Below are 19,980 nucleotides of genomic sequence, written 5' to 3'. Positions count from 1 at the left end.
GCAAAAAAAAATACATTTCGGCGAGCTGTGAAATTTAACCCCCGCTATTCCCCCCACGCTATTATAGCAGAAACTAAACCTAAAAAACAAAAAAAAAAAATGTTCCAGTATGTAGCTTCGTCCCACAACTAAGCAAAAAAGTTGTGGTGAGATCCAGCCGCAGCAATCGAATGTTTGGCAGTTTCATTGGTGTTTTCAGCATATCCTCCATGAACTCCATACTACAAGAGCGTGAAGTAATAGAAAAGATTGGTGTAAGTAGGAACAACAACAGGAAACAAAGTAACATAGGGCTCCCTCAGGCGACACCCTGAGATACATTTCTTGTGGTCAAAAACAGCCAAAAAAAAGGAAAAAAATATATAAATGCCTTAAGCAGTGCAGCCCCAGGAGAGTGAAATCCTGGATGTCTCCCCCAGCTAGCAGTGATCATCCACCCTCATCCACCACTTAGATGGAGTATTACAAATGTTAACTGTTCTCAAATCCGGCACCATCCTGTGGTCAAAGAGGGTAGAGTCCCAAAATAAGCATTGTACATGTAGGGCCTTGATATTTCAGAAAATGGATTAAGTTATCAGGGCACAACAGGTGCGACAGAAAATCCTAAGCGTCCCAGCACGGATATCAGGGTAAGGAAAATGAGCAAGCAGCAAAACTGTTAATGCTCTTTATCCAGCCATTCGCATGCCTCTACCGGATTCTCAAAGAACTTCACAGCCCCTCTGTATTGAACCCGAAGCTTGCTTGGGTAGAGCATACTATATTGGATCTCTTTTTCTCTCAAGTGCTTGCGAACATCATTAAAGGAGCAATGCTTTTGCTGGGTTGCCTCCGAGAAGAAAGGGAACAGCATCACCTGGACATTCTCATGGCGTAATTCCTGATGTTTGCTGGATTGGGCTAAAATCATTTTCCGATCCCTGTAGTTCAGGAATCTGACCAGGAAGGGCCTAGGGAAGGCACCCGGGGGTCTAACGCCAGTGGGAACTCTGTGAGCTCTTTCCACTACATAGGTGGGGGGGAAGATCTTGCAGCAAAAGTAGCTGTTTGAATAGTAGCTCTGCAAACAGGACTGGCTTGTCCCTCTCCACTCCCTTTGTTCCCTTTGACATTGTTCCTAAGCTGTCTGTCTTCAGTGGCGTCTGTCCTGTGCTGTAGAGACCTCACCAGGTTTGGAAGCTCCGATAGGTGGGCACCCTGAGTGTGAGAGGTATCCTCCACATCAGAGACCCTAGCCTCCAATGTAGTGAACCGGCCCCGGATTTTGTCCAGGTCATGTCTGAAGACAAGATGATGGGACGGAGTCTCTCGCAGCGTCCTTGGTGGAGCGGGTTAGCCGCTGGTCCTTCTGCGCCTTTTGGGCTTTTTTGGAGGTTGAGGAGTGCATCATCAGAACCAGGACCACTTCCTCCTTCCGTTAGTAAGTACAGAAATTGGGTAGTTTTGCTCCAAATTGATGGATAGTATCCGGTTGAACAGGGCTCCAGAGGAATGCATGCTGCCTTGATCACATCCAGCCACGCCCCGTGGGTGTACTCAAATAAAATTACAGAACACATTTAACAAGAAGTGTATGATACCACATATTTTTAGACTTTACTCTATTGAATAGGTTATTTGTATGCAAAACTAGATCCCAGGTAGCATGTTATAATTAAAGTGGAACACCAGGTAAAAAACATTTTTTTGGGGTAGATTTGGGGAAATCCTTTGTCAAATATCTTACTGCTGTCTCGCAGGGCAGCCAACAGAGATTTCAGGGCCCCTTACACAGCTTTAGGCCTGGGCCCCTCTGGGCATGACTACCAACATTTCCCAGGGCCCGCCTACTGATCATCCCACCGAATCCGCCCATTTGCAGTTTGGGGATGGTAAAACCCATAGTTGAGCCCTGTTTTTACCAGCCCCCCAACCACAGTGGCCAGGGGTGTACACAGCCGCCGCAGGAATTATACACCCTGTCACACTTAACAGGTCTAGCACCTGCCAAGCATGACCCAATCAAGTGAATGGGGCCACTCTGCAATGTAGCTTACAGTTCAATCCCTCTCCTTCCTGGCTCCTCCTCCTCCTGTCTGTGTAATCGAGAACATTGGAGCTGAGGAGGCTAATCAGTGTACTCTGTGTGGTATGCGGCTATCAGTCTAGAGAGATGCTGGTGTTTACTGCCACAGAAGGGCGATCGCTGCGTGTGGAACCCCGGGCGGCAGGTGTTCCAAGTGCCTACGCTGTTTGGGACCCAGCCCCCTCGGGGCACCCAGATCCTCTAAATCTGTATGGGCTGCCCCCCCCCCAATGTCAGCCCTGACTGTGTGTGTTTTCATGTGGAAAATTTTGCAGAGAAAATGCCTTTTACCACTAGGAGATTTCTCAGCTACTTTTGCTTTATCTTGTTACAGTTCCTTTCAAAACCGCCACTTCATTTTTTTTTTTTTTTTTTATAGGCTTTAGCTGCCTGTGATCTTTGTGAGGCAGAGGTACTTTTTGATTGCTCAATACAAAGAGCCAATCAGAACCTTTATGTCACACCGATCCTGTCCTATTTCTGCAGATCCTGGCACCCATATTGCTAGTATAAGGTAGTGAGCAGCTAGGGGAAATACTATAGCTGGAGGTTAAATTAGTTTTTAGTCAAATACATACAATGGGGCAAAAACTTATTTAGTCAGCCACCAATTGTGCTCACAATTTCTCCCAATTTAAAAAGATGAGAGAGGCCTGTAATTGTCATCATTGGTATACCTCAACCATGAGAGACAAAATGTGGAAACAAATCCAGACAATCACATGGTATGGTGGAAAATAAATATTTGGTCACCTACAAACAAGCAAGAGTTATGGCTCTCACAGACCTGTTTCTTCTTTAAGAGGCTCCTCTGTCCTCCACTCATTACCTGTATTAATGGCACCTGTTTGAACTTGTTATCAGTATAAAAGACACCTGTCCACAACCTCAAACAGTCACACTCCAAACTCCACTATGGTGAAGACCAAGGATCTGTCGAAGGACACCAGAAACAAAATTGTAGACCTGCACCGGGCTGGGAAAACTGAATCTGTAATAGGCAAGCAACTCGGTGTGAAGAAATCAACTGTGGGAGCAATAATTAGAAAATGGAAGACATACAAGACCACTGATAATCTCCCTTGATCTGGGGATCCACGCAAGATCTCACCCCGTGGGGTCAAAATGATCACAAGAACGGTGAGCAAAAATCACAGAACCACACGGAGGGACCTAGTGAAAGACCTGCAGAGAGCTGGGACCAACGTAACAAAGGCTACCATCAGTAACACACTATGACGCCAGGGACTCAGATCTTGTAGTGCCAGACGTGTCCCCCTGCTTAAGCCAGTACATGTCCAGGCCCATCTGAGGTTTGCTAGAGAGCATTTGGATGATCCAGAAGAGGATTGGGAGAATGTCATATGGTCAGATGAAACCAAAGTAGAACTGTCTGGTAGAAACACAACTCGTCGTGTTTGGAGGAGAGAGAATGCTGAGTTGCAACCAAAGAACACCATACCTACTGTGAAGCATGGGGATGGCAACATCATGCTTTGGGGCTGTTTCTCTGCAAAGGGAACAGGACGACTGATCCGTGTACATGAAAGAATGAATGGGGCCATGTATCGTGAGATTTTGAGTGCAAACCTCCTCCCATCAGCAAGGGCATTGAAGATGAAATATGGCTGGGTCTTTCAGCATGACAATGATCCCAAACACAGCGCCCGGGCAATGAAGGAGTGGCTTCGTAAGAAGCATTTTAAGGTCCTGGAGTGGCCTAGCCAGTCTCCAGATCTCAACCCCATAGAAAAAATTTGGAGGGAGTTGAAAGTCTGTGTTGCCCAGCGACAGCTCCAAAACATCACTGCTCTAGAGGAGATCTGCATGAAGGAGTGGGCCAACATACCAGCAACAGTGTGTGACAACCTTGTGAAGACTTACAGAAAACATTTGACCTCTGTCATTGCCAACAAAGGATATATAACAAAGTATTGAGATTAAATTTTGATATTGACCAAATACTTTACTATATACTATTACTATTTTCAACCATAATTTGCAAATCAATTCTTTCAAAAATCAGACAATGTGATTGTCTGGATTTGTTTCCACATTTTGTCTCATAGTTGAGGTACACCTATGATTACAATTACAGGCCTCTCTCATCTTTTTAAGTGGGAGAACTTGCACAATTGATGACTGACTAAATATTTGCCCCACTGTATACTGCTGCTGTCAGGGAATTCAGCTACCTCACAAAATTCTTGCTGACACCCAGCCTTGCATGGCAGAGGGCACGCAACCCACAGCAGCAAAATAAAGGACAATTTGTCTCCAAAGGTGCATGCCAGGGAAGGGAGGTTTGTTCTAAATCAACAAAGAATCCCTCATGTGATACCTGCTGATGCTTGTCGCTTGATGTACAGTAAACCACCTGTTTCTGGCATGCACATTCATTAATGATTTTCCTTTATCTCACTGGGTGATATTTTAGGTGCACTCTTGAGATGCTGTAAGAATTATTCAAGAAGCACCTAAACAGAATATATGAATATACTACTGTGTAGGAATATAATACCAATACAGGGCCCAGCAGCCTTATTACTTTATCAAATTACTGAACCATTGCATATCCAGGCAATGCTTTATAGCTGACAAATTCTTTTAAAATGCATGTCAATAAGCACCACTGTTGTTTCCATAACATATTGCAAGGAGATCTAGGAAACAGTGGGGTTGATTCACTAAAGGCAAATAGACTTCACATAGCTCCCAACTGTCCCTGATTTCGCAGGGCTGCCCCTGATTTGTCCCTCTGTCTGTCTTTATTCCTCATCTGTTCCTCATTTTGGTCTGATCTATATAGTTGTATATAAAATGCACTATTCGTCTTTCAAAAAGTGTTTTCCAGTGCTTAAACTTTAATCCAATTTCTAAATTGCTGCATTTGTAATGTTCAAAAGCCAGTATAAAGGAATAGTAGCAGTAAAAAAAAGCACTTGCGGGTTTAACCACTTGCCGCCCGCCCTATAGCAAATGGACGGCGGCAAAGTGGTTTCATAATCCTGACCGGACGTCATATGACGTGATCAGGATTATGAGCCGCTGCGCGCCCCCGGGGGCGCGCATCGCGGCGATCGTTGTTGCGGGGTGTCAGTCTGACACCCGGCAACTACGATCTCGGTAAAGAGTCTCCGACGGAGACTCTTTACCACGTGATCAGCCGTGTCCAATCACGGCTGATCACAGTGTAAATAGGAAAAGCCGGTGATCGGCTTTTCCTCACTCGCGTCTGTCAGACGCGAATAGAGGAGAGCCGATCGGCTGCTCCTCTGACAGGGGGGGTCTGTGCTGATCAATTATCAGCACAGCCCCCCCGAGGATGCCCACCAGGGACGCCACCAGACCACCAGGGATGCCAAAGACAAGGTATGCCACCCTAGACCACCAGGGATTCTAGTCAGTGCCACAATGGATGCCAATCAGTGCCCATAATGGATGCCAATCAGTGCCCACAATGGGCATCACTGATTGGCATGCATTATTGATTGGCACTGATTGGCATCCATTAGTGCAATATATTATAATACAATGCCGCCTATCAGTTCCCATCTGCGCCGCCTATCAGTGCCTACCCATGCCCACCTGTGCCGCCTACCCATGCCCACCTGTGCCACCTACCCATGCCCACCTGTGCCGCCTACCCATGCCCACCTGTGCCGCCTACCCATGCCCACCTGTGCCACCTAACCCATGCCCACCTGTGCCACTTATCCATGCCCATCCATGCCAATCCGTGCCAATTTGTGCCACCTATCAGTGCCCATCCGTGTCGCCCATCAGTGCCACCCATCAGTGCCGCCTATCAGTGCCACATATTGGTGTCCATCAATGCCACCTCATCAGTGCCACTTCATTGGTGCCACCTCATCGGTGCCCATCAGTGCCGCCTTATCATTGCCCATCAGTGTAGCCCCATCAGTGCCCATCAGTGAAGAAGAAAACTTACTTATTTGCAAAGTTTTGAAACTGAAACAAAAAATAATAATTGTTTTTTAAAAAAATTTCGGTATTATTTTATTTGTTTAGCAAAAAATAAAAACCGTACAGGTGATCAAATACCACCAAAAGAAAGCTCTATTTGTGGGAAAAAAATTATACAAATTTCATTTGGGTACAGTGTAGCAATTGTCATTCAAAGTGCGACAGCGCTGAAAGCTCAAAATTGGTCTGGGCAGGAAGGTGTTTAAGTGCCCGGTATTGAAGTGGTTAACAAATTTTTTTTATATATATAATTCTCCTTTAAGGGGGTGTGTCCTATGCGTACATACTTTTGCTAATAGGTGTCCCTCATTCCTCATCTAAAAAAGTTGGGAGGTATGGACTTCGAGCTAAGTGAATGTGGTGAAGTTCTGCTGATTTTCATCATCTAATCACGTGCAAGCAAAATTGCTGAGGTTTTCTTTACAAAGTTAATGCAGAGCTCCACCCAAAAAGGGAAACTCCGCTTATCTGCTTCATCCCCCCCTCTGGTGCCACATTTGGCACCTTTTGTTGGGAGGGGGAACAGGTACCTGTTTTTGACAAATACCCTTCCCCACTTCTGGGAGACCTGGCTGCGGCGAGGTCCCATAAAAGTTCAGCCCCCCTTCTCCTTCCTCTGCCTCCAGGCCTTTCAGAAAGCACATCGCAATTTACGCATGCGCAATAGGGAACCGGCTGTGAAGACGCATGGCTTCACTGACAGTTCTCTTTCAGGCAATGGTGGTGGCAGCACCCCAGGGCCAATGGAAACATCGGCTGAGGTGCCAACATCAATGGATTGCAAGACAGGTAAGTGCCCTTATATTAAAAGTCAGCAGCTACAGTATTTGTAGCTGCTGACTTTTAATTTATTCGTTGGGGGGCCTCCTCTTTAAGGTTCAACTCATTCACTAAACTCAATCCCACTGTATATAATAATCTCATGATTTTATGTATCCTTACACACTTAGTTACACACTGAGATCATCTTAAATCAAGCATATGTATGTATCCATGTTAAACGCAAGCCATTAAAGCTGACCATACACAGTTTGAATTTCTGCTGGTTACCAACAAACTGGCCAAAATTCACTTAGTGTGTAGCTCTGTTGGCCCCTTTTCGCCTCACATCCTTGAAGTGGAACTTTACTCTGACAGTCAACATTGACTATTTTTAATCCTTATGCTTCTAGCATTAGTAAATATACAGGAAAGTATAATTGATTTATTTGTTTTAAAACTTTTTTCTTTTTTTTACATTTCTTCAGTTACTTCCTGGTTTCCACGCCTAGACGAATAATGTCATACATCCCAGGAGAAAGGAATTAAAGGTTTTCTCAGCTAGGCACACCTTCCTGCCTGCATGCCCAAGCTAAGGGCAGATGGATTCCAGGAAGTAAATGCTGCATGAATTATCTGCCCTTACTTAAGATGGCCACTGCTGGAAATGCTAGGAAGGTGGTTTTCAAAGTTATTTCTCAGCAAAATAAAGCATGGAGACGGGGAAGGATGAGTGAGTTTGCTTTGAATATTAAAAACGTTTTTTAATTAAATAGCGTTTTTAAATTGTGGTGCTCAGATGCAGTGTAGTTCCACTTTAAGTTGAAAAATCTTAGCAACCAGGTAGAAAATATTCGAATGAACAGTGGCTTCATCCAAACAAGATTGGACTAAATTCTTCCATTTGCAAGCTAAACAAAAAAAATGTAATACATTCTGCTTTGAACTGTGTTGCCATTCTAGATGTAAATAATTTCTGTATGTAGGAGGGTATGTCCTCATCATTTTGTATTCTATACATCCCCTGACAATGCCTGTTTACTATTCTCATCAGAAGGCCAGCATGATCTTTGTTTATGCATCGTCCATGATGAACATATTCTTCCTGCACTAAGATGCTTAGCAGGCACATTATATAAACACTAGTGCCTGCAGAGTAGTCTTTATACACTTGGTCACTCACACAGATCAGATGCCCTGATACAGCCTCTCCATGTGCTAAAATTTACAGTCTGGGTGAGTAAATACTGAAGTAGAAAGACTATAAAAATCTTATTAGTTGCAGCACTCCCAGATTGTGCCTCCCAAGCCTAGGCACAAGGCTCAAAACAAATTACTGTATTTTATGGTGAAATATACAATTAAAAATTGCAGAATGTATGATAGGTTCTTTTTCACATTTGTGTTATTGTAGGAAAAAAAATACAGGTTCCAAAACCAAGTGGATAAAATGAAAGAAAAGGTGAAAACTGTGGAAGAAAGATCAAAAGAATTTGTCTACAAGGTGGAAGAAAAGAGCCATGATCTAATCCAAAAGTGGGAAGAAAAATCTAGAGAGTTTATCGGGAATTTTTTGGAGTTATTTGGTCCTGATGGTGCCTGGGTACGTTTATTCCTTGTGTTTACAGTATTGCTCTGATTTGTATTTTCATTATTGCCATTAGTACTTTCAAAATCAGGGGTCCGCATGTATGCCACAGTTGGCACGCAAAGCCATTGTTGATGGCACCTTGAAGCTCAGTGGTCACATGTCTACAAAATGATTTGATGTTTTTCATTAAAATATAACTAGTAAGGTTTCTTAAATATTATTTCGTTAACAGTCTGTAGTATAGTGACCAGAAAAATGCCTATATTTTAAAAAGTTAGCCTTTTCAATAATCTCTGCATTTGGATCCACATATACTGTATGTGCAAACAGATTTTTTTTTTTACACCTGAAGACAGTGATAAACGGGTTGTAAATGTTTGTTTTAAAAACAAAAAATTCTAAACGAACAACAGATTGCAAAAGAAAGTAGGACAAACCCCCAACGATTCTTCAAATATATTAATAGTAAAAAAGTTAGGTCTGAGCATGTAGGTCCTTTTAGAGTCTAGAGTGACTGGGGACAAATAGAAGGCAGATGTATTACATTTATTAAATACCTTCCTTAGCTCTGTGTATACATAGGAGCATGGGGGAGCATGTCCACAATGGGGGTGGTATTGACATAGCCCCAAATGATCCACAATGGCTCAAAACTGATATTGTTCAGAAATATTCAGAGAGAATAAAGGTGAATAAAGCATATGGACCAGATTGCATACATCTACATGTCCTAAAAGAATTGAGCTCTGTATTTTCAAAGCCATTGTTTCTAATTTTTAGGGACTCTTTCATGATAGGCATAGTACCGTTGGATTGGTGTAAAGCCAATGTGGTGCCCATATTTAAAATCAAAGTCTTTACCAAGTAACTATAGAACTGTTAGTTTAACTTCTATAAATAGTTAGATACTGGAGAGTTTACTAAAAGACCACATAGATACATTTTTGCTAGAAAAAAAAAATATTTTAAGCAATAGACAACATGGATTCATGAAAGATAGAAGTCAAACAAATCAGATTTCTTTGGTGGCTGTGGACGTGGTATACTTGGATTTTGCATCTGACACCATTCCCCACACACGGCTAATGAGTAAGGTTAAGTCTACAGGCTGGGAAAGATTGATTTGTAAATGGATAGAAAACTGGCTATCAGACCGTATCCAGAGAGTGGTGGTTAATGATTCATACTCTGAATAGTGTAATGTTATTAGTAGTGTACCCCAAGGTTCGGTGTTGGGTTCCTTACTTTTTAATATATTTATAAATAATATAGGATATGGGATTAAAGGAACTATTTCAGTCTTTGCAGACACCACCAAGCTTTGCAGTACAATACCATCCTTACAGGATGTCTCCAACTTACAAGCTGACCTCAATGCACTTTTAATTGGGCATCTATGTGAAAAATTAGGTTTAATGTTAAAAAATGTAAAGCTATGCAATTGGGGGCTAAGAATATGCATGCATCATGCATACTAGGAGTACAACTAGAGGAATCGATAGCAGAGAAGGATCTGGGTGTTTTGGTAGATTATAAGCTTAATAGCATGCAATGCCAAGCTGCAGTTTCCAAAGCGAGCAAAGTCCTTTCTTGAATTTAAAGAGGTATGGACGGCAGAGAGAGAAAGAGATATACGTATGCCTCTGTACAAATCATTAGTAAGACCTCATCTGGAATATACATTTCAATTGTGGGCACCAATTCTCAAAAAGGATATCAGGGAACTGGAGAAAGTGCAGAGAAGGGCAAGCAAACTGATAAGAGGCATGGAGGAGCTCTGCTATGAGGAAAGATTAGCTGAATTACATTTTTTCTTTTTTGAGCTATTCCATTTAACGTCATCACAGAGAACAAGGAGGCACTCTTTACATCTGAAAAAGAGATTTAACCTCCAAATATAAAAAGACTTCTTCACAGTAAGAGCTGTGGAAATGTGGAATGGACACCCTCCATAACTGATTTTGTCCAACTCAGTCGATTCTTTTTGGCCTGGATTCTTTCCTAAATGCACAAACCATAACTGGATAGGATACTAATATTTATAGGTAAAGTTGATCCAGACAATATCCAGTTACCTCTTGGGGGATCAGGAAGAAATTATTTTTCCCTGCTGAAGCAAAATGGATGCTTCATGTTGTTTTTTTTGCCTACCTCTGCATCAACTGTGGGTATAGTATAGTGTATATGGAGGATTTGTGTGTTTTTTGGGTTGAACTGGATGGACCTGTGTCTTTTTGTTTTTTTTTCCAACTAGATTAACTATGTAACTACTGAGACAACAAGCCCTGGAACATGTAACCAACATACCCCTAAAACAAGGGTAGACCTGTAGCTAGGCACATGTGAGAAAATTATGGTGGTGAGCCCGACTGTTTAAAATTCTGGGTGTAACAGAACATCAACCTTTGCCAAAGAAAGGGGGATTTAGACAAGCTTATACTAAAAAAGAAAACTAGATGGATCTTTAGACTGGGCTCAAGGGCTCCACATGGTCTAAATAAAGGCTTTACATTCTTGCCATTCATACACAAGCAAAAAAGATCAATTATTTTATACATTTTCTAGGAAATACTATCTGCAATAAGTACATAATTGCAAAAGTACACTTTATGAGAAATTGTAATAACGTTGATTGGTAATAAACGCTTCATAATGTTGATGGGATTGAAGATTATATAAAGCTTAGTATTCAGGGCTGTTAGAGAATATGTCAGGAAAGACATTTGCGGAGTACAGCTGCCATCTCCAGATGCATACCTGTGAGCAGGCTCCAACCAAGAATATCCAGAACAGCCACAGGCGCTTCTGCAAATGTCCATGTGCAACCACGCACCTGTCATCAGAACTGGCACCAGTTGGCTTATTTAAACGGAGCTTCAACGCTGACTGGTTGCTGCTTGGTCTACAGCATTTACCTGAATCCTGATACCTGTGTATGTTGACTTCTGCTACCAATCCGGCTTGCTCCCGACTACCTCTGTCTGCTTCCTGCCCTGACCTCTGGCTTCCTATGGACTAATCTCTGCCTCCAGTTCCTGTTACCTAGCACCTGTTGCCAAAACCTGCCTGTGACCCGACTACGCTTCTGCCTGCTGTTTATGCCTGATCTGCCAGTCTGTTGCCAAACCTACCTGTGACCCAAATACGCCTCTGCCTGCTGCCTATGCCTGATCTGCTTGTCTGTTGTCAACCCGGCTTATCTGACCCTGCTTCTAGCCGTCTAGCCTGCTACAGCTCCTGCTTCCTGTGGTTCACCTACGCTTGCCTCTTGCCAAGTCTGCTAGCCTATCTACCATCTCACTTGCCTGCTACCTGCTGGTTTCTGGTTTCCTGTTTGTGGGTTCCTGGCTTCTACTTGCACAGACTTATGGACTGATTATAGGCACTCTTACCCCGCCGTGCTCCTGAGTCTGCTGTCCCACTATCAGTGGCTCACGAGCCGGAGCTGTACGAGAGGCCTTCCTCTACATGTCAGGCTCACCACCAGGTACGTAACAGAATAGCAGTATTATTGCAAATGTCTATTAATAAGCTTAATCTTAGGAGAGAGCTGTTGATATTGGTAGATAGAGTTTTCCCTTTAGCTTGAAACATTTTTTTTGGAGTATATTTGTCAGAGCACAATGAGGTTATTTTACTAAAGGCAGATAGAATATGCAGTTTGCAAGTGAAGTTTCACTCTGCAAGGGCATTTTTGCTCCAGAGCTTAGTAAACGAGAGGAAGCTCTGCTGACTTCCATCACTCAAGTGTGCAGGCAAAAATTTTTTCATTTTCATTGCATGTGTTTGGGTATTCTTTGCAAAGTCAAGCTTCGCTTCATTTACTAAGTTCTGGACAATTTGCCCTTGCAGAGTGCAATTGCATTTGCAAAGTGCAGTCTATTTGCCTTTAGTAGATTAACCCTAATGTGTCATTGCATGGATGATTTGCAAATAGCGCTGTGTAGCACACACATAGCGTGATGATCTCATTATGCCGAGGCGATGATGCATGTGCAACAACGGTGACGTTGAGCACTGTTATAAATATAAGGCAAAAAAGGGGGTTAAGTGTGTCCTAGGGATTGATTCTAACTGTGGGGGGATAGGCTTCAACTCACATGACAGCGATCACTGCTCCCGATGACAGGGAACAGTGATCTCTGTCATGACAAGGCGAACGGGGCAATGCCTTGTTTACACTTCCTAGTTCTGCGGCTCCATGACACGATCCCTGGGAAACAGGCAGACATTGATTTTGCCAGTCCTGCGGGTGCCTGCTAGCTCCACCTTCTAAAGGGGACGTACAGGTATGCCCATTTGCCCACCACTGCAATTGCGCCAATGTATGTTGGCGTTCAGCAGTCGGCAAGTGGTTAAAGTGCAACAATAAAATGTTCCTTTAAACATAGTGCATGGGGGGGGGGTCCCCTTGGTCTGCCTGTAAAATGGCGCATCTGTACCCTCTGTAGCACCTACTGGAGCAAAACTGGCATTTCTAAAGGAAAAAAAAACAGTCAAATCACATTTAAGTTGCCAGCAATACAATACCATTGTTGGTAATATAAGAAAAAAAAATGGCATGGGGTCCCTCCCCAATCCATGCCAGGCTCTTCGGAACTTGTATGGAATTTTAAGGGGAATCCCACATCAGTTTTTTTTTTAAATGGGGCCCCCCCCAAATCCATACCAAACCCTTATCCGAGCACACAGCCTGGCAGGTCAGAAAAGGGGGGGGGGGGGAGTTGAGAAGTTGCTCTTTTTCATGGCTACAACCTCTTATAATGGTGAATAACCTTTGTGAGTTTTAACTATTGTTTCTCTTTAGTTAATCGATGGACACAGTGCTCCATTAATCCTGACTATAGGGTTATATCACCTTTTGCAGGAGTAGGGCTAGGCAGAACAAAAAACTTGGTTATGCCCATGGGCCGTCCTTAGCTGGTATATAACCCCCTCTCTGCTATAGGCATTCCATTTGTTTCTGTCTAGTCAGGAGTAAAGACCTAGGCTCCCTGCTGGGATCTTTTAGCCCTAGCAATTTTTGCTTTTTTTATCCTTCCATGCATCTTTTTTCTTTTTTTCTTTACCTGGAAGATCCACGTTCAACTTTCGGGCTGGGCGATGGGCTGGATAATCTAGATCCAGTGGCCCCCCCATTCCGGCCAGCGAGCTTGTGCAGACCACAGCTATGTGCTAAGTTGGCCTCAATGGACAGAGGCTGGCCCACGAGTTGAATGTCTCGCAGAGTTGCATACGACCGGGCTTTGGTCCAAGTTACAGTATTCCCCTGTCTGAAGCCCCCCCCACTTCGGTGGTGAGAGCTTCTGTCTAGAGCGATACTTGCATACATGGAGAGGTAAGTATATTTCCCCTCTCCTCCTTTGTGTGGGGTGGGGTGGATGCGGGTACCCTCCGGGGCTGGTCGGATCTGCAGGTTTCCTCCTCCCATCCTAATTCCTAAGTTTTGCTGTTTTTTTTCCCCATCTCCCCTCCATCCCCCCTCTGTGAATGTGCCAGGTGTCTGCTTTAGCAATCTTCTCTCAGTGACCCCTAGCCACGCACACTCTTTAGTTCATACCTTCATTCAGGGAGTTCGACACATAGCTCCGCTTGTATGGTCTCTTTTGCCGCCGTGGGATTTAAACTTAGTGTTCTTGGTTCTCCAGAAACCTCCATTTGAGAAAATTCGGGAGATTTCCTTGCCTACGTTGTCCCAGAAGGTGGTATTCCTGCTGGCTATTACATCAGCCCGTAGGGTGTCGGCGTTGGTGGCATTATCCTATCGTACTCCCTATTTGGTAGTCCACAAAGATAAGGTGGTTCTTCTTCCCTGTCCATCGTTCCTACCTAAAGTTGTCTAGCACTTCCATTTGAATGGGGGCATTGTGTTGCCTTCCTTGTGTCCCAAATTGGCTCATTCCATGGAATTTGCTTTGCATGCCTTGGATGTGGTTTGAGTGATTCGGGTGTATCTGGCAGTATCTGAAATACTTTTGGAGGTCAGACTTGTTTTTGTGGTTACACAAGGACCAAGAAAGGGGCTGGCCGCTTCTTTGGCTAGCATCTTCAGATGGATCAGACAGATGGTGAATTAGGCCTATTCTATTAAAGGTCGGGTTCCTCCTTTCCCTGTCACGGTTCATTCTACTCGGGCGCTTAGTACTTCTTGGGCCTTTCGTCATCAAGCGTCAATATCTCAGGTTTGCAAGGTGGATACTTTCCCCAAATTCTAGATATTGTGGCTTCTGTGAATTCTTCTTTTGGCCGCATGGTTTTGCAGGCTGCTGTTTTTAAGAGGGTCTGTTCCTCTTGATGGGCTTCTGTGTCCTGGTTGAGCTCTTGTGACTCAGTTAGGGCTCCTGTGTTTAGCTTTGGGTTATTTTGCCCACCACTCATTTTCCTTTTGGAACTGCTTTTGGGCGTCCCTATAATCAGGATTAATGGAGTGCTGTGTCTGTTGATGAACGAAAGAGAAAATAGGATTTTTGTACTCCCCGTAAAATCCATTTCTCTGAGTGCATCGACGGACGCAGCACCCACCCCTCTAAGTAATTTTTGATACTTCTAATACTGCTTGCTACTAAACTGAATGCCTATAGCAGAGAGGGGGTTATATACCAGCTGGGGACGGCCCACGGTGTAGCCAAGTTGTTTGTTCTGCCTAGTTCTACTCCTGCAGATGGCAATGAACTCAGAGAAATGGATTTTATGATGCAAAACAACTTACAGTATATGAATTATTAATTAAACTGTGTTTATCAACACATTATGAATACTACATAACATGTATTATAAAACAGGAATTCTTAGCTATTCTTTGCAATGCTGATGGTGGTAATTGATGGAGTTCAGAGTTGCTTAGATCGCATAATATAACACAGCTCTCAAGAATTCCACTCGCCTGCTCGCACTTTGCAAGTGGAATTTAGTTCAGAGCGAGTGTGGTGCATGGACGGACCAGGCTGACAGTTTCCTGGCTGATCAATTACGGCAGAAGCGGTGTGGCCATCAGAGCGACCCAGAGGGGGGATTCCCTGCCCCCCCTGGGCCTCTGTTAAGTTATGTAAAAAAAGCCTGCACCGCTTCTGCCAGTAGCGATCAGCCAGGAAACTGCCGGCCGGAGGACACAGAGTGGCAGGGCTGGACTGCCCTGGGGCCGCTTTGAGCTGAGCTGAGGCTGCAGCGCTCCACTCACTCCCTCTCCTCCTCCTCTTGTGTATCACACACACAGTGGGGAATCTCCCGTTGTGTGTCAGAGCTGGGTTTGTGTTTGGCTGTGATGTAAGAAGGTTCCGCCCCCTAGACCAGCTTGTGTTATAGTAGATGGAACACTGATTGAATCAGACCCAGCTACGTGACACACAGCGGGAGATGCCTGCTGTGTGTGTGTGTGTGTGATCCATCATCCAGGCAATGGTGAGTCTGTATTGATGATGGACAGTGAGGCTGCATTCATGGGCAGTGAGGCTGCATTCATGGGCACAGTGAGGCTGCATTCATGGGCACAGTGAGACTGCATTCATTGGCACAGTGAGGCTGCATTCACGGGCACAGTGAGGTTGCATTCATGGGCATAATTTGGCTGCATTCATGGGCACAGTAAAGCTGCATTTGATGGGCACAGTGTGAATACCTTGATGGGCACAGTGAGGTTGCAATGATGGGCACAGTGAGGCTGCATTCATGGACACAGTGAGAGTGCATTCATAGGCACAATGAGGCTGCATTCTTGGGCAACATAAAGCTGAATTTGATGGGCACAGTGAGGCTGAAATGATGGGCATAGTGAGGCTGCATTGATGGGCACAGTGAGGCTGCATTGATGGGCACAGTGAGGCCGCATTCACAGTGAGAGTGCATTGATGGGCACAGTGAGGCTGCATTCATGGGCACCGTAAAGCTGCATTGGATGGGCACAGTGAGGCTGCCCTGATGAGCACTGAAGAGGCTGCACTGATGGGTACTGATATGCTTTATGTTAATATTGTTAAAGTTGTTGATAATATTTATTTTTGGAACTTAATTCTGCATAAAACATTTAACAGTGTAATTTTGTGAGAGAATGTATGAGGGCATGTTTACGGACAGGGCAGGGGAGGGGTTGGGTGGGGCAACTGGTGGCAAGTAACTCTTAAGCCCCATACACACTATCAGTTTTCATGCTGAATTTTTCATTCAGGTTTATCAAAACCATGTAGTAGATGGGCCTGCCTTATTGCATAAAATTGAAACTCCAAAGGTTTGACGGCATATTATATGGTTTTGGTAAATCTGAAGGAAATACTCAGCAGAAAAACTGATAGTGTGTATGGGGCTTTAAAGTGGTTGTATACCCATTTTTTACATTTTTACCTACAGATAAGCTTATAATAAGGCTTACCTGTAGGTAAAATATCTTCTAAACCTGTACAGTTTAGGAGATATTTACTTTGCATGCAGCCGCTGACGTCAGGTTGCGAATGGCAGGCTAAAGGTCCGGCAGGCGCTGCTGGACCTTGCCCGTAAGAAGAAGACTTCCACGTAATCGCAGCTCTGGCCACTCACAGCGCCGGAGCCGCGAACTCGGAAGACACGCCGTGGCAAAATGTCAACTCCCTCGGTGTGGACTGGCCTGCAATACAGGAACCTCGTTCTTAGGTAAGTATTTCATAATGAGCTAGTATGCAGTGCATACTAACTCATTATGCCTTTGCCTTACAGGGTTTTTTTTTTTACATTTTTTTTTCTGAGGGTATACAACCGCTTTAAGGCCTGGCTAGTGGCTCAGGATTTGAAATTTTGTGCCTGATATAACATATTCATTTTTCACACTTTCTTCATCTGGAAGGGCTTCTGATATGCAAATAAACATATTTCTTAACCAAAGCAACTAAAATAGTGTATTTGGTGCCTGCTGTACGACTGTAGGTTTTCCAAAATTACATAGGGGTTATGATATGGGCCCAGATCCATGTACTGTAAATAGGTCTTAGCAGGGGTCATGGACTAGATTCAAAGCCATTAGACCTCAAAATAGGAAGAAGGGTAAGATGTTTAATTACAAATAAAGTGTGATATTGTTCTGCTGATAAAAAAAATGCATAGGATTTGTTATTCATAAGACTTTCCCATTCCATTTAGTCAGCTTTTCTATGTTAATTACTATGTATGCCAGGGCATTTGGATTGTCAAACATAAGGGAACTTCTTCTTTTAAGACTTTTCACAGCCTGAATACAAGTTCAATTTCAAAATGTATTATAAAACATCAAATATCCCTATGGTGCAAATAAGTATTATAAAATAAGTTGGGCTATAAATAAACTTTCACGCTTAGAGTGACACAAAATTAGAATGGCAACTATTGCAATGATGATAGTTCAAACAAATGTCCATATGCGCAATGATCAAACGGTGATAAGTGCACAAAATGAATTAATAAATGAAGAAATGAATATAGATAAATGGCAAAGTCCTCTCAGTTTTTACTTCCAAAGTCCTTCAGGGTTTACTTCCTCTTTAAGAGCAGAGTCAAATGCACAGGCAGATTGAGCCCTCTGCGAGGACAGGAATATCTTCGGATACCTCCGAACCTTCAGTGTCTTCAATGATGAACAATGATCGTTTCAGCGAGATGCGAGAAAAGCTTGGCAGATGGACACTCCAATCTGTAAAGAGACGCTCTTGGGCCCGAAGCCACGAGTGCATAAAAAGGAAGAGACTCCAATCATGTAGTAACATTAGAAAAGTAAGCCTTTAATACTAAAAGAATGAACAATGACATCCAAAAAATAACATATACAGAAATATAAAAAGCCAGCTAGTTAAAAAACGAACAAACACTCGTGTGTCACATGTGGTGTGGTGGCGTCAGCACAGAGCACTGCCCGTAAATTACACCATAAATTACATTAAACATTTTTTTTTTAAAGGTGGTGTTGTGAAAACCTTTTATACTTCAATAAGCTTGGTAACCTGGTATGAAAAAAGCATCTGAGATGTTTGTGTGTAAGGGTAATGGAGACAATATTCATAATCCAAACTGTGAAATGCACAGCAGAAGCTTTTGGACAACAAACACGAACTGTTTATTGACCAACCAACTGTTCAGAAAAGATTAAGACCACTATAAGAGGACACAGTCTGAGCTGTTCTTCAATAAAAATATGCATTTTATTAACAGTGTTTATTTTCTTCCAGAAGCAGATGTTTCAGGAGCGCAGTGGGAGGATGCTGCAAGCACTCTCTCCGACTCAAAGTCCTTCCAGTAGCCCCACTCGAGGACGTTCACCCTCTCGTTCCCCATCACCACCTTTACCATGGATGCTGAATAAACCCTCTCCTCCTTTATCCCCCAAAGGTGCTGCATCCGCCTCTATCTCTATCAGCAGCATGAGTGAGGGAGATGAAGATGAAAAGTAACTTGTACCAGAAGTTTTAATTCTGAAAAAATAAATAACTTTTTGACAAAGAGAAGAGTTCTGATTTGTATAGCTGGCCTCTCACAAAGAAAATATTTAGATATGAAGAGTTGGACTTTGGAAGCATTTGGGATATGAAACATCAAACAATTCTCAGGCACCTAGGTAAAGAAAGATTGAAGGAAAGGTTAGCAAAGGTCTTGGACCTGGGTATGTATGATGAGAAATCAATTTTACAAGCATGAGACAGTATATTAGCAAATGCTAAAAATTACAAAGCCAAAGTTGTTTCCAAATTAACCTGCTGAATAGAAGAACAAACTGCTAACTCTGAAAGTGAAATATATAGAAGGCATATATTATAAAGTGTATTATGGGCATGCAGTTCCTGGTATACTTGAACTTTGTGTATTGGCGGAAACCATGCACAGCAAACCTAGAATAGAATTAGAAAAAAATTGCATTTATGTATACAAGCACTACTGGGTACTGCTCTTATAATGCAGAAATAGCTTCTTCCTTTTGTGTTTAGGACCCAGATGTTCATAGATTGTTATTCATTTTAATAACTTATAAAATTGCACTGATTGTATAAATCCCTTTTACATGGGTGCTAGGGGCTAGGGGACAGATCTAACTTTGTGTCTGTTGATGTAGATGTCACGCCACTTACTTTTTGCAATACATGACTTAACCCAAATTACCTTAGATTTTTCTTATTACCTAGCTGTCATGATTTGATGGTGTAATTGTGTGTACGTCTATGAACCTATGCTCATTAGGAGAGTATTGAATCAAATTCATGGACCATGTGACAAATGGCAAATAAAGTGGTTATCCAGGAATATCGTATCTATTTCTATGTCTACATCCCATTGTTCTATCACAGAATTCTAAAAGGTCAGTGCCTTGTGGAAAAAAGAGAATGTTGTTAATCTAATTTGTGTTATTTCTTTGTGGGCATGGCTTATTCTTATAGATGTGACTAAATATTGTCAGGTAAAGTCATAAGGTGTGTAAAGTCACTATCCGGCCGGGTTCACATGTGTGACTGTGGTTCTCAGCATTGGGTCCAGTGTGTTCCTGTTCACTGGTTAAGGTGCGAATCAGGTTCCGAATTTTTGCCTGAATTCACACCTGAACCAGACTCAAGCACCCACCGGATCCTTTTGGAATGTGGACAACAGCTGCCCT

The 19,980-nt window shown here is 43.1% G+C and overlaps 1 protein-coding gene across 2 annotated transcripts in view; it reads left to right on the top strand.

The window, feature by feature from the left end:
• PCYT1B (phosphate cytidylyltransferase 1B, choline) overlaps positions 1 to 19,631 on the top strand; it is a 102,838-nt gene extending 83,207 nt beyond the window's left edge. The window contains exons 7-8 of one of the 2 annotated variants that reach the window (XM_077480770.1): positions 8,229 to 8,417; positions 18,569 to 19,631. In XM_077480770.1, the coding sequence (XP_077336896.1) occupies positions 8,229 to 8,417; positions 18,569 to 18,787 (408 nt within the window). In that variant the 3' untranslated portion in view covers positions 18,788 to 19,631. Of the gene's footprint in view, positions 1 to 8,228; positions 8,418 to 18,565 lie in introns of both variants that reach the window. The other variant, XM_077480769.1, reaches the window with a different exon arrangement.
• The last annotated feature ends 349 nt before the right edge of the window (positions 19,632 to 19,980 follow it).

Source organism: Lithobates pipiens, unplaced genomic scaffold (assembly GCF_037356315.1).
Source record: "Lithobates pipiens isolate NorthernLeopardFrog02 unplaced genomic scaffold, aLitPip1_a1.2 Scaffold_16, whole genome shotgun sequence".
In the NCBI taxonomy this organism is placed as follows: Eukaryota; Metazoa; Chordata; class Amphibia; order Anura; family Ranidae; genus Lithobates; species Lithobates pipiens.
This window is presented reverse-complemented; position numbering and strand designations above follow the sequence as displayed.